This window comes from Dermacentor albipictus, chromosome 6 (assembly GCF_038994185.2).
Source record: "Dermacentor albipictus isolate Rhodes 1998 colony chromosome 6, USDA_Dalb.pri_finalv2, whole genome shotgun sequence".
NCBI classification, from domain to species: Eukaryota; Metazoa; Arthropoda; class Arachnida; order Ixodida; family Ixodidae; genus Dermacentor; species Dermacentor albipictus.
This window is the reverse complement of record NC_091826.1, coordinates 118,437,988-118,451,826: the sequence shown is the minus strand read 5'-3', so window position 1 is coordinate 118,451,826 and position 13,839 is coordinate 118,437,988. Positions and strand designations below refer to the sequence as shown.

At 43.0% G+C, this 13,839-nt stretch overlaps 1 protein-coding gene across 2 annotated transcripts in view; it reads left to right on the top strand.

Annotated features, from left to right (window-relative positions):
* LOC135916279 (ribitol-5-phosphate xylosyltransferase 1-like) overlaps positions 1–12,991 on the top strand; it is a 28,542-nt gene extending 15,551 nt beyond the window's left edge. For both annotated transcript variants that reach the window (XM_065449603.2, XM_065449602.1), the window contains exon 6: positions 6,364–12,991. In XM_065449603.2, coding sequence (XP_065305675.1) covers positions 6,364–6,787 — 424 coding nt within the window. In that variant the 3' untranslated portion in view covers positions 6,788–12,991. The remainder of the gene's footprint in view (positions 1–6,363) is intronic.
* The last annotated feature ends 848 nt before the right edge of the window (positions 12,992–13,839 follow it).

The following is a 13,839-nucleotide window of genomic DNA, read 5'->3' as shown; positions in this document are numbered from 1 at the left end:
TGCAGCCTCGCTGTGGAACAGGGGCTGGCGGTTATGAGGGTGTGGGCGGGGTTTCACTGCAGACTTGAGTTGTATCCGACTAAACCTGAAACTAGGCTTTTTATGTGGCCCAGAATTTTGTTACAGTTGTCCTTTAATCTCACTTCACACAATCACCGAGTGGTAGCTCTGGTAATCAAATATCAAAGTGCACATAATCCTTCACACTAAAACCACACCTCTGTTTTCAATACAGTCGAACCCACTCATAACAGTATTCAAGTGCCACGAAAATTCCATTGTTATAACCAGGTTGCATGAAAAAAATCAAAATAGGGGGATGGCAGAGCTGATGTGAGAAAACTATTATGGCGGGGAGGCCAGTGCCTCTCCCCATCACCTGGCTCCATCCGGCTGCTGATTGTGTTAACTTGTTTAACTGCTTCCTGGGCGCCTCGATCATGTGTAACAAGCCGCGGATGTCGGCGTTAAAGAATGGCACTGCTATAACAACTGCAAAGAAGGGTCACAGGTGGCGAGTGATATGCGAGCTCCACAGAGGCATCACTTTGGTGGCCCGAAAGGGGCCTTTTAATATATGCGAGAAGGTTGCCATGGCAGCCTGTCAGCTTGAGAAATGTAGAAGAAACGCTGAGATGGCATCGCCACAAGCATCTTGCCACGTACTTCTCACTGGCTTGCACGAGAAAACCCTATGTCTGTCAGCCTTGCATGCTTTACATGGAGCTTGCCGACATCCTTCTCCAAGGTGTCCAGGTGCTCCATGTAGTGCAGCGGAAGGTTCCTTGCGAAGACGAGCAACGCAGGGACTGAATCATCTGCCGACTCTCCTGCGAGGACAACGTTGAGGCAGCCTGCCCTACCACGTCATCGCTGCCGTCATTGCCGTCACTATCTGGTGCTAGCACATTCGCGACGATCGCGTCATCAGTTAGAAGCACTTAGTTTCCAAGTCTATAGCAGTGCGCTTTCTCTTCACCGGCAACATTGTGCATTGCCGATGATCAGTGGGCGGATCAGCCATCTTCCATTTCAGCGGCAAATCAAACAAGGCTGAGGAACCACGTGGCCAGGAACGATTTCGATGCAACCAACAAAGACGAACGTGAGCGATTAAGCTGTTTGCACAACTGTGCTGAATGAGGAGCCAGCGAGCAATCTGGGAGCAGCACAGTTGGCGCGGTCCATTCGTGTTTTGGAGGGTGGCACAGCATAGAGCTATGGGCACAGCCCACTCGTGTTCGGAGGGGTGGAAGGTCAACGTGAGAGAGGCGCGTGGAGAAGGCTGGAAAATGAGCGTGCGGCAGCTGTTAGGGCAGCAGACCATCGTGCAGTGGATCGAATTTCTCGTTTTTTCTTTTCAACACGATTTCGCATTTCTCTACCTTTTGGCACGGGCACCCAGCATCCAGACTTCATCATTATAACCGATAATGTGGCATCACGGCACTGTAGTAAGCGGGTTATTTCACCATGGAAAGCATACAGAAGTTGATAGTGCAGCAGCTTCTCATTGTTACAACCGATACATTATTAAAACTGGTATCATTACAAGTGGGTTCGACTGTACATTTCAGCAGAGTCATGCAATCAGATTATTCCACAAGAATGAACATTGTATGGTGTTGACTTATTGTGGCCTTTTTTTTTTGCCTACGCTGGCAATAAGCGTAGCCAGTGCAGGACTTCCCCATTCTTTCAGTACAAAAAAAGTGCGCATGAAGCAGATGTGTATGTAACTAACTGAGTCTAAATAATTGCTTGTAATCTATTACATTCTTTTGGTAATCTTGTAATTTAATGATTACAATTACTCAGTAATGCTCACTGTTATTCAGTTACGTTTTTCAGTAATCAGTTACATGTAATTTGTTACATTGTTGGTGAGACAAGTTAGAACAGGTGACGGAGTTTTGGGAACTGGAATCTGGCAAGAACTACAGTAGTACAATGCTTGAGATTGTGCAACGCAGCAGCCAGTTCAGACAGGCAAACCCGAAAGCTTAATATTTGTTTTCTTGTGGTCACACTTCGCCATATGTTGCCAACGAATTGAACCGGTGCTGGTATGTTTCAGTAGTGACAGCCACTTGGCACGTTCATGCCAAGATATTACCTACAGGCAATTTTTACAGGGTCTCATTGGCCCAACTGGTAGCGTCTTCTTCAAGTCCGAGTAACAATGTAGCGCTGCCCTTCAGAGAGAACCCAGACACTGAGCAACGACAGTCTTGTGCGCAAGATGGCCATACAACAGCACCCTGCTCCCCAGCATGCACATAGAGCGAGCCTTCAGAGTTGCTACCAATGTGTTGACAATGAAAATGAGGGAAGACGGCCCATGAAATTTTTGAAAAGCAATGTATGAAGGGCTACCAAGGACACACTGAATGTGCCAGTCTAGCTCGTTGTTATTAAAAGGTTTGGGAGAAAGTTACGTAGAAGTAATCACTTACTTTTGAGTAATTCCTCAATTACTTTCATGGGGCATTGCTTGGCCAATGTAATCAATCATACTTTTGAGTAAAGTAATTGTTATCGGTTACTTTTTCTGTACCCTGTACAAGTCTGACATGAAGCCATTTTTTTTATAGCACAAGTGTAGCATGAGAACTACACTTTCTGTGCCGTGATTTTGATGAATGTAAGTAGGCAAAAGACCGGCAGGCACAGCACATGCGGGGCGCAGTTTTGTCTGGGATTATCGATGCTGTCTGTACACACGTATATGGTAACAATAGTGAAGGTTCGCTGTGGGGACAGCAACAAAGTGCTGGCATGACTGTGCATCACTGGCGAAGGGGACCTTAGCTTCCAAGACGATAAAATCATGTTACTCACGAATTTTTTCAATGTTGGTGCTGCTTTATATGCATAGCAAAGTTGTCTTTGTGCACTGCGCATTTGCAATGTCTTTAGCAGCAGAGCTTGCTAGATTTCTTGCTGAAAGCAAACTATTACATTGGCTTTGAGTGTTTGGAATGTTCTGGCAAGCACTTGTGTGCAGCTAGTGAGTGCAAAGCCAGGCAATTTTTATCGGCTAATGCAGAAGACGGCGCAAAGTCGGCTCTGATCGGCTACAGTCCAGTCAGTCAACTGTAGCACAATACGTCACAGCCTCTGTTCTGTACTACACTCATCCATACAAGCCTGCATGAAGTGTAGATAAAGAACTTGGGAGTTATTAGTGGGTTAGTTGGGTGGCCATTGTGACTTTAAATGCAGCAGACTTGTTGAGACGTGGAGGAACACTAAATCGTACAAGAGCACTGAACTGCAATTCAGTAGATGCATTGCGGTTCAGTGCTCGTGTTTGCGTGATTTAGTATTCATCCATGTTTCAACAAGTGTGCTGCCCTCAGAATGATTTGTAAAAAAAATGCCCTTTTGGCAAAAATGCTAACTGTACCACTTATAGGAAGAGGCACAAATGAAGTGGCCCAGTTATGCAACCTTGTAGAGTGACAGCCCAATTTTTAGCCAAGCTGTTAATGCAACAGTTTCAATACTTTCAAGCTTTTAGAATAGTTTGGTCCTCACTAGAGCAGTGTTTAGTAGCTGGTGCTCTCACTACCTTATTGTTACAAATAACAATTTGTAATTAAGAGACAAGTATATGTACTATAGTTTATAGTTACAACAAGTATTACCACCATTTTCAGCAATTAGGAGTGGTAACTTGGAAGAAGAATGAGAAATTCTTAGCTCACTGTGCACTTGTTCCACTCCTATGCTTCCGTTTACTTCATTTCGCTGTTATACATGCAAGCAAACATTAGTATGAAATGTGTTGCAGGAGAACAAACAATTGTTATGGAAGCCAAGTTGCTAGAAAGGTATATTTGGCCACCCAAGACCACGTTTCAGGGCAGGCCTTACCCAAGACAAGCTGAAATTTCCATATTCCAGCATTCCTGCACGTTAGCACCGGAATTCTCTCTATGTAGTATTGCTGGAAACTTACAACTGTGAGGAGAGGAACCTTCCAAACAGTAATAATGGTTGTCATCATCTAATAAACCTAACAAACTTCTTTGTTAAAATAGTACAATTCATACATTGTCTCCAGAGACATTGCTAAAGGCAGAAAAAAGTACCTGAAAGTCCATGTGACTGTTCGTAGCAGACACAGCAAAATCATACATTTGTGCTACAAATTTAGACTAAATCCTTGTTATAACGAAGTTCTCAAGGCAGAAAGTTTACTTCACTATAAGCAACAATTTGTTCAAAGCAGAGAAGCTTAAAGTAGTGTGTAGTAACGCATAGTAACACAACATAGTAACACAGGATGTACACCCTCGCATTTTTTAACTATATCGCGCAAGCATCAACCACACAGCTTGTCAGTGGCCTTCTAGCGGTGAAGTGTACTCCTGAAGTGAAGAGTATAGCTGAAGCGAAGAGCACAGCAGAATACATTCGAAGTAGAATTTGCCTTGCACGATCGCACATAAAGTTGCCAATCGCGTCGTCCATCACCGCCACAAGGCTGCTGACACTCCGTACGGTTGATGCTCGCATGACATTGTTTAAAAATTGCAAGAGTGTACACTCCAACAGTGCGAGAGCTTGTAAGATGTATATTGAAACAAAGCAGAACTCGATAATGATGACATGACAGTGGCAAAATTCTGTGACACCCATGAACTTCATCATCTGTCGGTTATCATCACATGATACAGTCATGTAGACCCAAGGAAGCTGCTTCCACATGGAGTGACTTTTGCAGCATTCTTTGCCTAGGCAGGTTGCTACGAAGAAATGCAGAAAGCCATTGTTTATACGTCGAGTTCTCTGTTTACGGGTTTTGTGCTTCTTTAAATATCAGGGGCAAAAATCAGGTTTTATTTTGAAAGAGAAAAATTGTGGAAAAGTCAGGGGTTTTGCATCTGGAGGGAAAACTTATGAGGTATTGGGGGTTTTATTTTCTGCCAGCCCAAAGCTTGGTATTTTTCTGGTATCTTTTATAAATGATTAGCACATGCAGTGGTAATCTTTTGGGCTCAGACATACTAATTATACAAGTGAAATCACTCACAAGAACGTGTAATAGAAAAGAGAGCTTCTCGCAAATCATGTGACGTACACATCTCTCTGGATCGTCTTTGTCAGTCATTAATACATTTAAAAAAAAATAAATTAGCAGAAACAATCAATAGAGATTGGTTTGCGGTTCCATGTTAATTTTGTTCTCTGAACCTTTAAAAAAAAAATCAAAGGAAAAATGTCCAAAATGTAGTGCATGCGGGCATGCTTCACAGAAGGCGTGATGTTCTTTTTTTTTCTTTTTATCTTACAAGCTCTTGTTGATATACATTATCATATGCAGTGGAAGCATTTCTGTGTCTATCCTATAGAAACCTGTTAGGCCTTTTGCTTTGCTGTCGACACATTTTACTGGTCTGCTATATACGCTCACAACAAAATGAATGTAAATTAAATTATTTCTAGCCCAATCTATCACCCTTCTTTTAATGTAACATACTTGAATAAATGTTATCTCAATGTCACAGCTAGTGTTTACAATGCAGAATAACATCAGCACTTCATTCACTTTCTACAGTACTATTGCCATTTACATTTATGTGGTGTGCAGGAAGTACAATTCCATGGGCCATTGCAACATTCATCTAAATACACCGAATAAGAAAGGAACAAGCTTTTATTCACTCAAGGCTGGCAGGCACTGAATATATATTACAAATGGCGGTTTCCACTTGAGTGCTTAGTTAAAAAAAAAGCAAGTATCTTATTCATATATTTATTTCTGTAGTACAAATTGCAGTCCAAAGACCAAGTAGGGGGGTATTGTTGTATCCATAATAATACTTACTGTATCACACATTGTTACCTCTTGCTCACAGAGTGAGGGCAGTGTTCATCAGTTTTGTTGCGCCTACATTTATTATTATTCTTCACGAAAGTGCAAACTTCGAGTAGAAATTGGGTTTAAACCAATTTTCATCAAATTTTATCCAAGGTACAAAAATCTAAAATTTTTGGGTTTTACCCAAAGACAAAGGACCCTGTTTACACTGCACCAAGTCACCCCATGTGAATTGCTCCTTCGCACTTCATACTAAGTGAAGTTCGTTGCCAGTGCGCATCTAATGAACTGGTTTAAAATGCACACAGTGTGGTCGGGACCACAAAACACTTTGAATCAAGATGGCTTTGCATAACAGGGTGTTGCATTATTATAAACCCGTTTTATATACATCGCATGAATGCATAATTGTGCAGACCAGGGAATGACATGAATATAATTTGTGTGACAAATTGTTTGTTGTGTGTTGCAGCAGTGAGCTACAAATAAGCTACAAAAAAGGTGGCTCATGCTCTTTTTTTTTTTCTTGACAGGTGGCGGCCCCTGGAAACCAAGGAGTCGCTAGAGTCATATCTATTGGCTCTCAAGCTGAGTGATGTCACACTAAACCCGGCAGGCAAAAATCCAGAGTGCTACCGCATTTACGAAGCGCTGGAGTTTGGCTCACTGCCCGTGCTGGAGGACAGGACGCTGTCGCCGGGTTGTGCTTGTGCAGACGATGCCAACGGAACCTTCCGTCTGCTCAAGAAGCATAAGGCTCCGCTCGTGTATGTCAAAAACTGGACGGAGGAATTGATGCCCATCCTGGAGAGGGAGGTCGCCATGAAACCCAAGGAGCAGACAGAGAGAAGGCAGGCCCTGGTGTCATGGTACACGTCTTTCAAGCGCGCCATGCGAGACAGGTTCATACGAGTGCTGACAGACAAATTCTTCATCGAGGAGATCAATGATACATGACGAAAATTGATGATGCGCAGCATCTATGACATGCTAAGGACTATGGTCTTGTCCTGGTGATCGTGCATGCGACGGTCCATGAAAACTAAATGATGCATAGCATCGAGCAAGCACCAAGGCCTGCAGCTTCATCCCAGTGGTAGTGGAAATGCTGGCACATACAAATGCAACAGTGGTGGACACAATGCCAAGCATGACTCCATGTGCTGCACGGTGCCAGTTGTTCTACTTTTGGTGAGAACTCAACAACGCCAGTATCAGCTCAAAGGGCAGACAAACTGAAACGCGTCTAAATAGCAGTATGACATCTGCTTGGAGTTCTTGCCACAAATCATGCACGTCATCCGTGGCAAAAACTTCTGTGTATGTGTGCAGCTATCTCTCTGGTGAAAGTGTCAACTCAGTGTGCCAACTACGAGTCATCCATAGAAATCATCAAATGTAAATAAGCTTGGCTTTGTTGGACAAGGTGCTGATTGTTCGTACTGTGCCATATGGCGACTTTCAACGAGTAATTTCTGCAATTCAGGAGCAGACTTTTAACTTCTCTGTCAAGATTTTAGTCACAAGGGTGACCACGCTGCTGCAAGTGGCTGTGAACCTCATGGACTGCACCAGGAAATGTATGTGTACATTGTTGTAGCTTTGACGAGGCAGCCGGACGGAGGACCTACGGCATGAAGTCTAAACGGCCGGGACGCGCAGTGCCGCAGAAAAGAGCCGGACTGCTCAAGTCGGGGACCAGACAAAGAATTACTTTATTCCAGCGAGGGGAAACGCAACAGGTGTCGTTACGGTGTTTGGCGCTGAGTGGCGCCCTGACGTAACCGATTCGAAACCGAAACTGGAAGCCGACACAGGATATTACATACATCAACTCAGTTACTGAAAGCATCAGTAAGACTCAATCAGTGTGAAATGTCTATACTGTCTGCAACCTTCTTGCTAGTCTTATGTTCTCTAAACGGTCAGTGATCATCTAGTATTGTTCAGAACTGGTGTTCCACTGTGATGTGAAAAGAGCGCAATTCACTGGTCATTTATACTGTGAGACGAAGGCTGGCTGGGCCACAGATGGTTTATTCAAATCAAAGCACCGTCACATTCCTTGAATAAGGAATGCGCTATAAGTATGTGCGTGTGATAATGATGGTGCACGTGCAGACTGCTCAATATATTACTGAGGCAGCACATTGTACGGACACTGCAAGCGCATTTGCGCCACAGGTGTTGTTGTGATGTCCTGCTATCAATAACGCATGGCGGTCCAGGTGTGAAGGATTAGGAAGCCTCTAGAAACAGGAAGCAACATTCTTATGTTATTTTCAGTTTGAAAGCTCCTCCCAAGCAGCGCACGGGAAAGCAGTCCCTTTTTGTTTCCACTCACAGTGTGGCACTAATGCCACTTTCTGCCTGGAGAGAGTGTGCTCAGTAGCCATCGCTGCTAAACCTCATCCACCATCATGGTGGGAATCAACACGTAGAATTCAAATTTGTGGACTTTTTTAGTTGTCAGGTAATAACTTCAGTCTCGGAGTTAACAGTTAGCATCATCAATACGGGTGAGATAGAGAGCAGGGTTGAAGCAAGGTCAAGAAAAACTGCAGTATTTTACTTGCTTCGTACTTTATCCATCACATCGCATTTGCAATGTTTATCCTGGATAATGTAATGTCGGTTTGCATTGCACTTTAAGTGTTTCTTGCGAAGAATGGGCGCTCGTAGAGAAAAGAGAAGGAAGGTGAGGTTCAAGCAAGCTCTCGATTTTCAAGTCTGTCTCTCACATTTTTAATACAAACATAAAGAAAAGCTAGAGCAATGTTCCGTTCTGGTTTGAGAACACAGTTGTGAAATTCTGCACTCGGTTATTGGCACTTGGAACACAGAACAGACTAGATTTAGACTAGACACGTAGTACACATATTAGACAGCTAAGAATTTCACTTAGTATGAAGTGCGAAGGAGCAATTCACATGGGGTGACTTGGTGCAGTGTAAACAGGGTCTTTTGTCTTTGGGTGAAACCCAAAAACTCCCAATTTTTGTACCTTAGATAAAATTTGATGAAAATTGGTTTAAACCCAATTTCTACTCAAAGCTTGCACTTTCGTGAAAAATAATTATAACAATAGGTGCTACAAAACTAATGAACACTGCCTGCACTCTGTGAGCAAGAGGTAACGATATGTAATATACCTAGTAAGTATTATTATGGATACAATAATACCCTCCTGCTTGGTCTTCGGACAGACAGACTAGACAGAATATTTATTTCACTGCATAAAAATCAACAAAAATTGAATTCATTCACACTTGGTTCGATATGTGGAAGTGATGGCTACTGAAGACAAGCTTTCTTATTTGCAACGGAAACTTTCTCACTGTTTTGAAACCATGTATTCACGTCTCCTGCATAGAGGTGCATGCATGTAAGTATGACAAAATTCAGCACACGGCATCTAAAGTGGCCGTATATCCTGCACATTGAAGCCGAGCAAGGTTTTATCATTCCTACTCATCTAACACTATCAACGAAAATGGGACCTTCTTTCAAAGGAACTGAAACTGCTTTGTTTACTATATATTTGTAAAATCTGTCATATCTTTGGTAAGATGCTTGAGGCATCCTTGCTTGAAGCTTCTGTTCACTGTCAGATGCAAATCACTGCCAACAACTGGAGAGCTCTTGTCCTGGATGCAGGAAGGGCATGCTGTGGTCTTGCTGAGCTTGTGCACCACATAGCCTGAAAGTAAAATATAGGATACCATCATCTACTACTACTTTGAAGTAAATGTGCTCACTTTAACTGTACGGGCGTGAGTCGTTTGGTTCTGGTGTTAACTCAGTCACCCTGGACTCAATTAGTGCAGGTGGACTTGCTTCCAGCCGTGTGCTTCTCTCGATTTCTTTTGTGTCTTTAGCACCCGCAATCACTCGGTGCATTCTCCACACTTCCACACGGTACTTGTCTCTATACTTATATGTGTGTGGACTTAGCAGTTGGAATATTTGCATGAAGTTCAGGACTGTTGGACACGATTTGTCACCTCCAAATGAGTGCACCTGTCCGAAGTGGTGCTGAATAATATAGAAGACTTGCAAGTTCTACTGAACACCAGATTAGCTTAAAATCGAAGAAATGGAACTGTGCTTATGCCCTCACCTCCAAATGACCCTGATGGAGCTTAGCTGTCAGAATATGGTGGACATCTTGGTCTAGCAGGTATTGAATGATTTCACATTCTGACAGCTGTGATGCAAAAAGTTTCAAGCCCTTCTGGACTGTATTTCTCTTAGTGATGTCAAACAACTCGAAAAATTGTTAGACGATCTAGAAATGACCAGAGCAAAGAAAGAGACGATTAATAGTTTTAGCCGGGATAGCAGCTGCACTAAGCTGAATAGCTTAAAATTTCCATGCAATAATAACTTGGATGCTACATTACTTGAATTTCTTTTGAGCCATGTCAAATTCCCTGTGCAGGCAACTTGACATTCAGTGCATCCAAGAGTTGGTCGAGGATATTTGTGAATGCCTCGGTGCCTTCAGAGTGTTCCATGCCAGTTACCTTTGCTTACCTGTATGTTCTAATTCCAACTGATGTTGATCTGCTTTGAAAACTGTGAAAAAGCACAATCCAGTGGAAATTTGCTAGCAAACACATAATTCATTGACAAATGAACCATACTTATGTAGCGCGTCTCTCGCTCATATTATGAAGGTTATCAGGAGCAGCATGTGCCCCTGTCAGCTTGGGCACAACTTGGACAAATTTGTCTTGCTGCATCTCGTAATGTGTGACATAGTGATTAAAGTTGATTTTATGATCACCTGCCTGGAAGAAAAAAAAAAACACATTTAGTTTCTTATGCACTTGATGTAAGGGTCATCAGAGATGAAACAAATCTTCTGTGACGGTTCCAAGGGGTCTGCAATGTAGTGGCATGTGGAGTCCCAACTTTCTAGATATTCCAAGCTAGCTACGCATGGAGTGGTTATTGCCAGCTCCATCCCTGATGAGGGTGAGCACCGAGGCACCATTTTTGATGAACTTCAACAACAGAACCGATAACTAACTCTGAGAGCATTTTTCAAGGTACTGTGCCTCTTTAGCAAATGTTGCTGTAGACTGCACGCAGTTTTCAAAAAAGTGCAACAAACATGAGTATGAGCCCACAATCACCGAGCAGGTCAATGCTTGTGGTGCATACAGCCCCGTAGTCAACATACCCATTCATTTTGTATGAAGTTTCTTCGAATTAAATTAGCTGCTTAAGTTTAATCTCATCCACAAGCAGCACACCACATTTTCTTAGGTGACTAGTCATTCAAATTATCCTTGATACATTTCAGCGCTACTTCATTGTAGCCATGTTTGCATAGGATCTCACTGATTACATTTAGTGCCCTCAAGTTTTTGTGGGAAGCTGCAATAGTTACATGTCTTAAATCAAAGTTTAAGTATTCGAACTTGAGATTTGTAGCACCTCCAAGCTGAGAATTTTCACTTCCATTAAGGCTTTCTTGAATGCCAACTGCTGCTTTATGGGAGCATGTGAGGAATATTATCAATTTGTGGTTCACTGAGTGAATGCAGTTATTCTTTCATTGCAAGGACTTTTTGACTCTCCTTTTCTCTTTCCGGGGTGCCACAAATTGCTTCGCACCTCAGTGACAATGCCACCATTATTGTTGTGCACGAAGTCCTTTAATACGTCCTATTCTTTGAAGTGGAGGTCACCGACAACGAAAGAGCATGAAAGCTATCTTTAGAGTTGGAGGGATCTCACATTTCCCTTCTTGTAGGTGTGCACAACGACTGGGCAGCCAGAAAAAAAGAATTTTTTCAGCCTTCTGCAAATCATAGCCACTTTTTGCAGCCAGGCATAAAGAAGAGTGCCATGTTCTCTTCTCACTGAATTAGCATAACAAAGCGTCAATTTCCAAGGCATAAACAAGCGCACATGCAGAACCATCGCTTTCGTCTCTTCGACCAGGCAGCGACGACGATGACAACGAGCCGGGCTGTTCGGGCAAACAGTGTTGTGAGCACCACTGCATGGCAGAAACCGAAAAGGCGACACACCGTGCAGCGTAGCTTTCAAATTGAGATTTTAAAAAACATTGATGCAAAGTGCATTTGGCTCCAAAAGCGCTGAAGCCAAATGGACACACCGTCACATTTCGCTCAGTCAGCTCTGCCAGAACCAGGGCAGTGTGTTCTGGCTTGCACTGCTGGCGTGGGCACTGTGTGAACGCACAGCATTCCTACTGAGTAGCTGTGTGCATAGCACACCGTGCTTAAATCTCAAGCTAAATTTACGTAACCCTTTCTTTGGGCGCTGACCAACACTGACACTTTTCCTTCAGTCTCGTCTCATGCGCCACCTGCAACACCGCTGGCACTCTCCTCATCACGCCAGCATGCTGAGGTGTTTTCAGCTCAGAGCCGAAGGAATTGCCGATGTCTTCATTGTTCTTTAAAATGTTGGAATCAAAATAGCAAAATGTTGGAATCAAAATAGCTTGAATTATCTTTGTGAACTGCCCTGTTACATGGACACAGAAGGAGTTGCAGGTGCAACAAAAGCCTCAAGAGTTGTACCCATTGTGAATATACTGTGTTAAAATGAATTTCTCCATTGACATTATCATTAGAAAGTCAAAGCCGCGGGACTATCACCATTTTATTTGTGTACCATGTTGCTGTGTTGTTGAGCCTTGTTGACAAGTGAATACATCATTTGAATACAGTGATACTATACTGGTGAATCCTCGTCCAGTCCTTGCTTGTTCAGTAAGAGTGAAAAATGTGGTATTTTATGCACAAAATGCTTCTTCGGCCCATGGTAAGAAGATTTACAGAGAATGTCTTTAATCTAGCAAAGCCTATCCAAGAAAAGTAATTTGGAAACAATTTCAAGTCATTTGGATTCCAATAACACTTCAAGTTCATTGACAGTTAATGCAAGTCATTCATTCGTTATACCCCAAGCCAAATAATAAACCTCGATTCTCCTGCAGCAGCCAATTTCAAACCCAGGCCAAGCCATCCAGATGCAGCCGACTGGCTGACTTGCAAACCACCGAGAAATTGCCAATGTGCATCTAGTAGTATATGTGTTGTAAAGCGTGCTCTATGCAGCCTCGGAGCATGTGCAATTCTTGAAACCACAATAAAATAGGCTTAAACGTTGCCAATACATTTCTCTCGTTTGTATTCTGAGTTATAAATTTGCTGAAGCCAGCTCCCCATGACAGCTGCAGCGTATTATGCATGTTGACATGTTTTCTTAGGAGCCACATTCTATTTCATCAGTTCCGTGAAAAGCATACTAGAGGAGTTCTACTGTGCTTGCCTGTCATCAAAACAGGAAGTGTTAGCAGCATTTTGTATGCTGCAAGATAGGGTTTGCAAGTAATGAAGAAGAAAGAAACGAGAATCTTGGGGCAGAGCAGCATTGGCAGAATGAGGCAAATTGCGTAAAAGCAGTCAACTGTTTACAATAACCTAGCTATGCTGGTGTATTTATAAATGCTGTGGCAGACAGTATTTATATGCTGCGGTAGACAGTAAATGGTGCAGCAGACGACAGACGGGCGTCCCAGCACAAACCACACCGTGACAATATATTGCACACAGTAGCACAAAAGCTCTACACTTTTTTTAAAATAAGAACCTCATCCACCTTGCACATTTCCACAGAAATAATTTTGCACATTGACCATATCTCTGCGCTTCAACTTGTCAATATGAGGGTGAATCAGAAAGCCTTTGCCCCTATTTTTTTCAGCCAAATTAAGGCTGTAAATTTGAATTCAACATATCCGTTCCCAGTGGTGGACCTTTCTTGGACCGGCCCGGCCTTATCTGCCGCTAGCTCCGCGGACGGCACTGCAGGTACATGTAGTTGTTGAAGATGGCGGTTGTGCGTCACACTTCCATGGCATACGAGCAACGAAGTACAATTAGTTTTTTATGGAGCAAAGGATGAGTGCCCATCTAAATGCACAGGGAAATGCAGCCCACATATCAGGAAGGGTGTCTCGC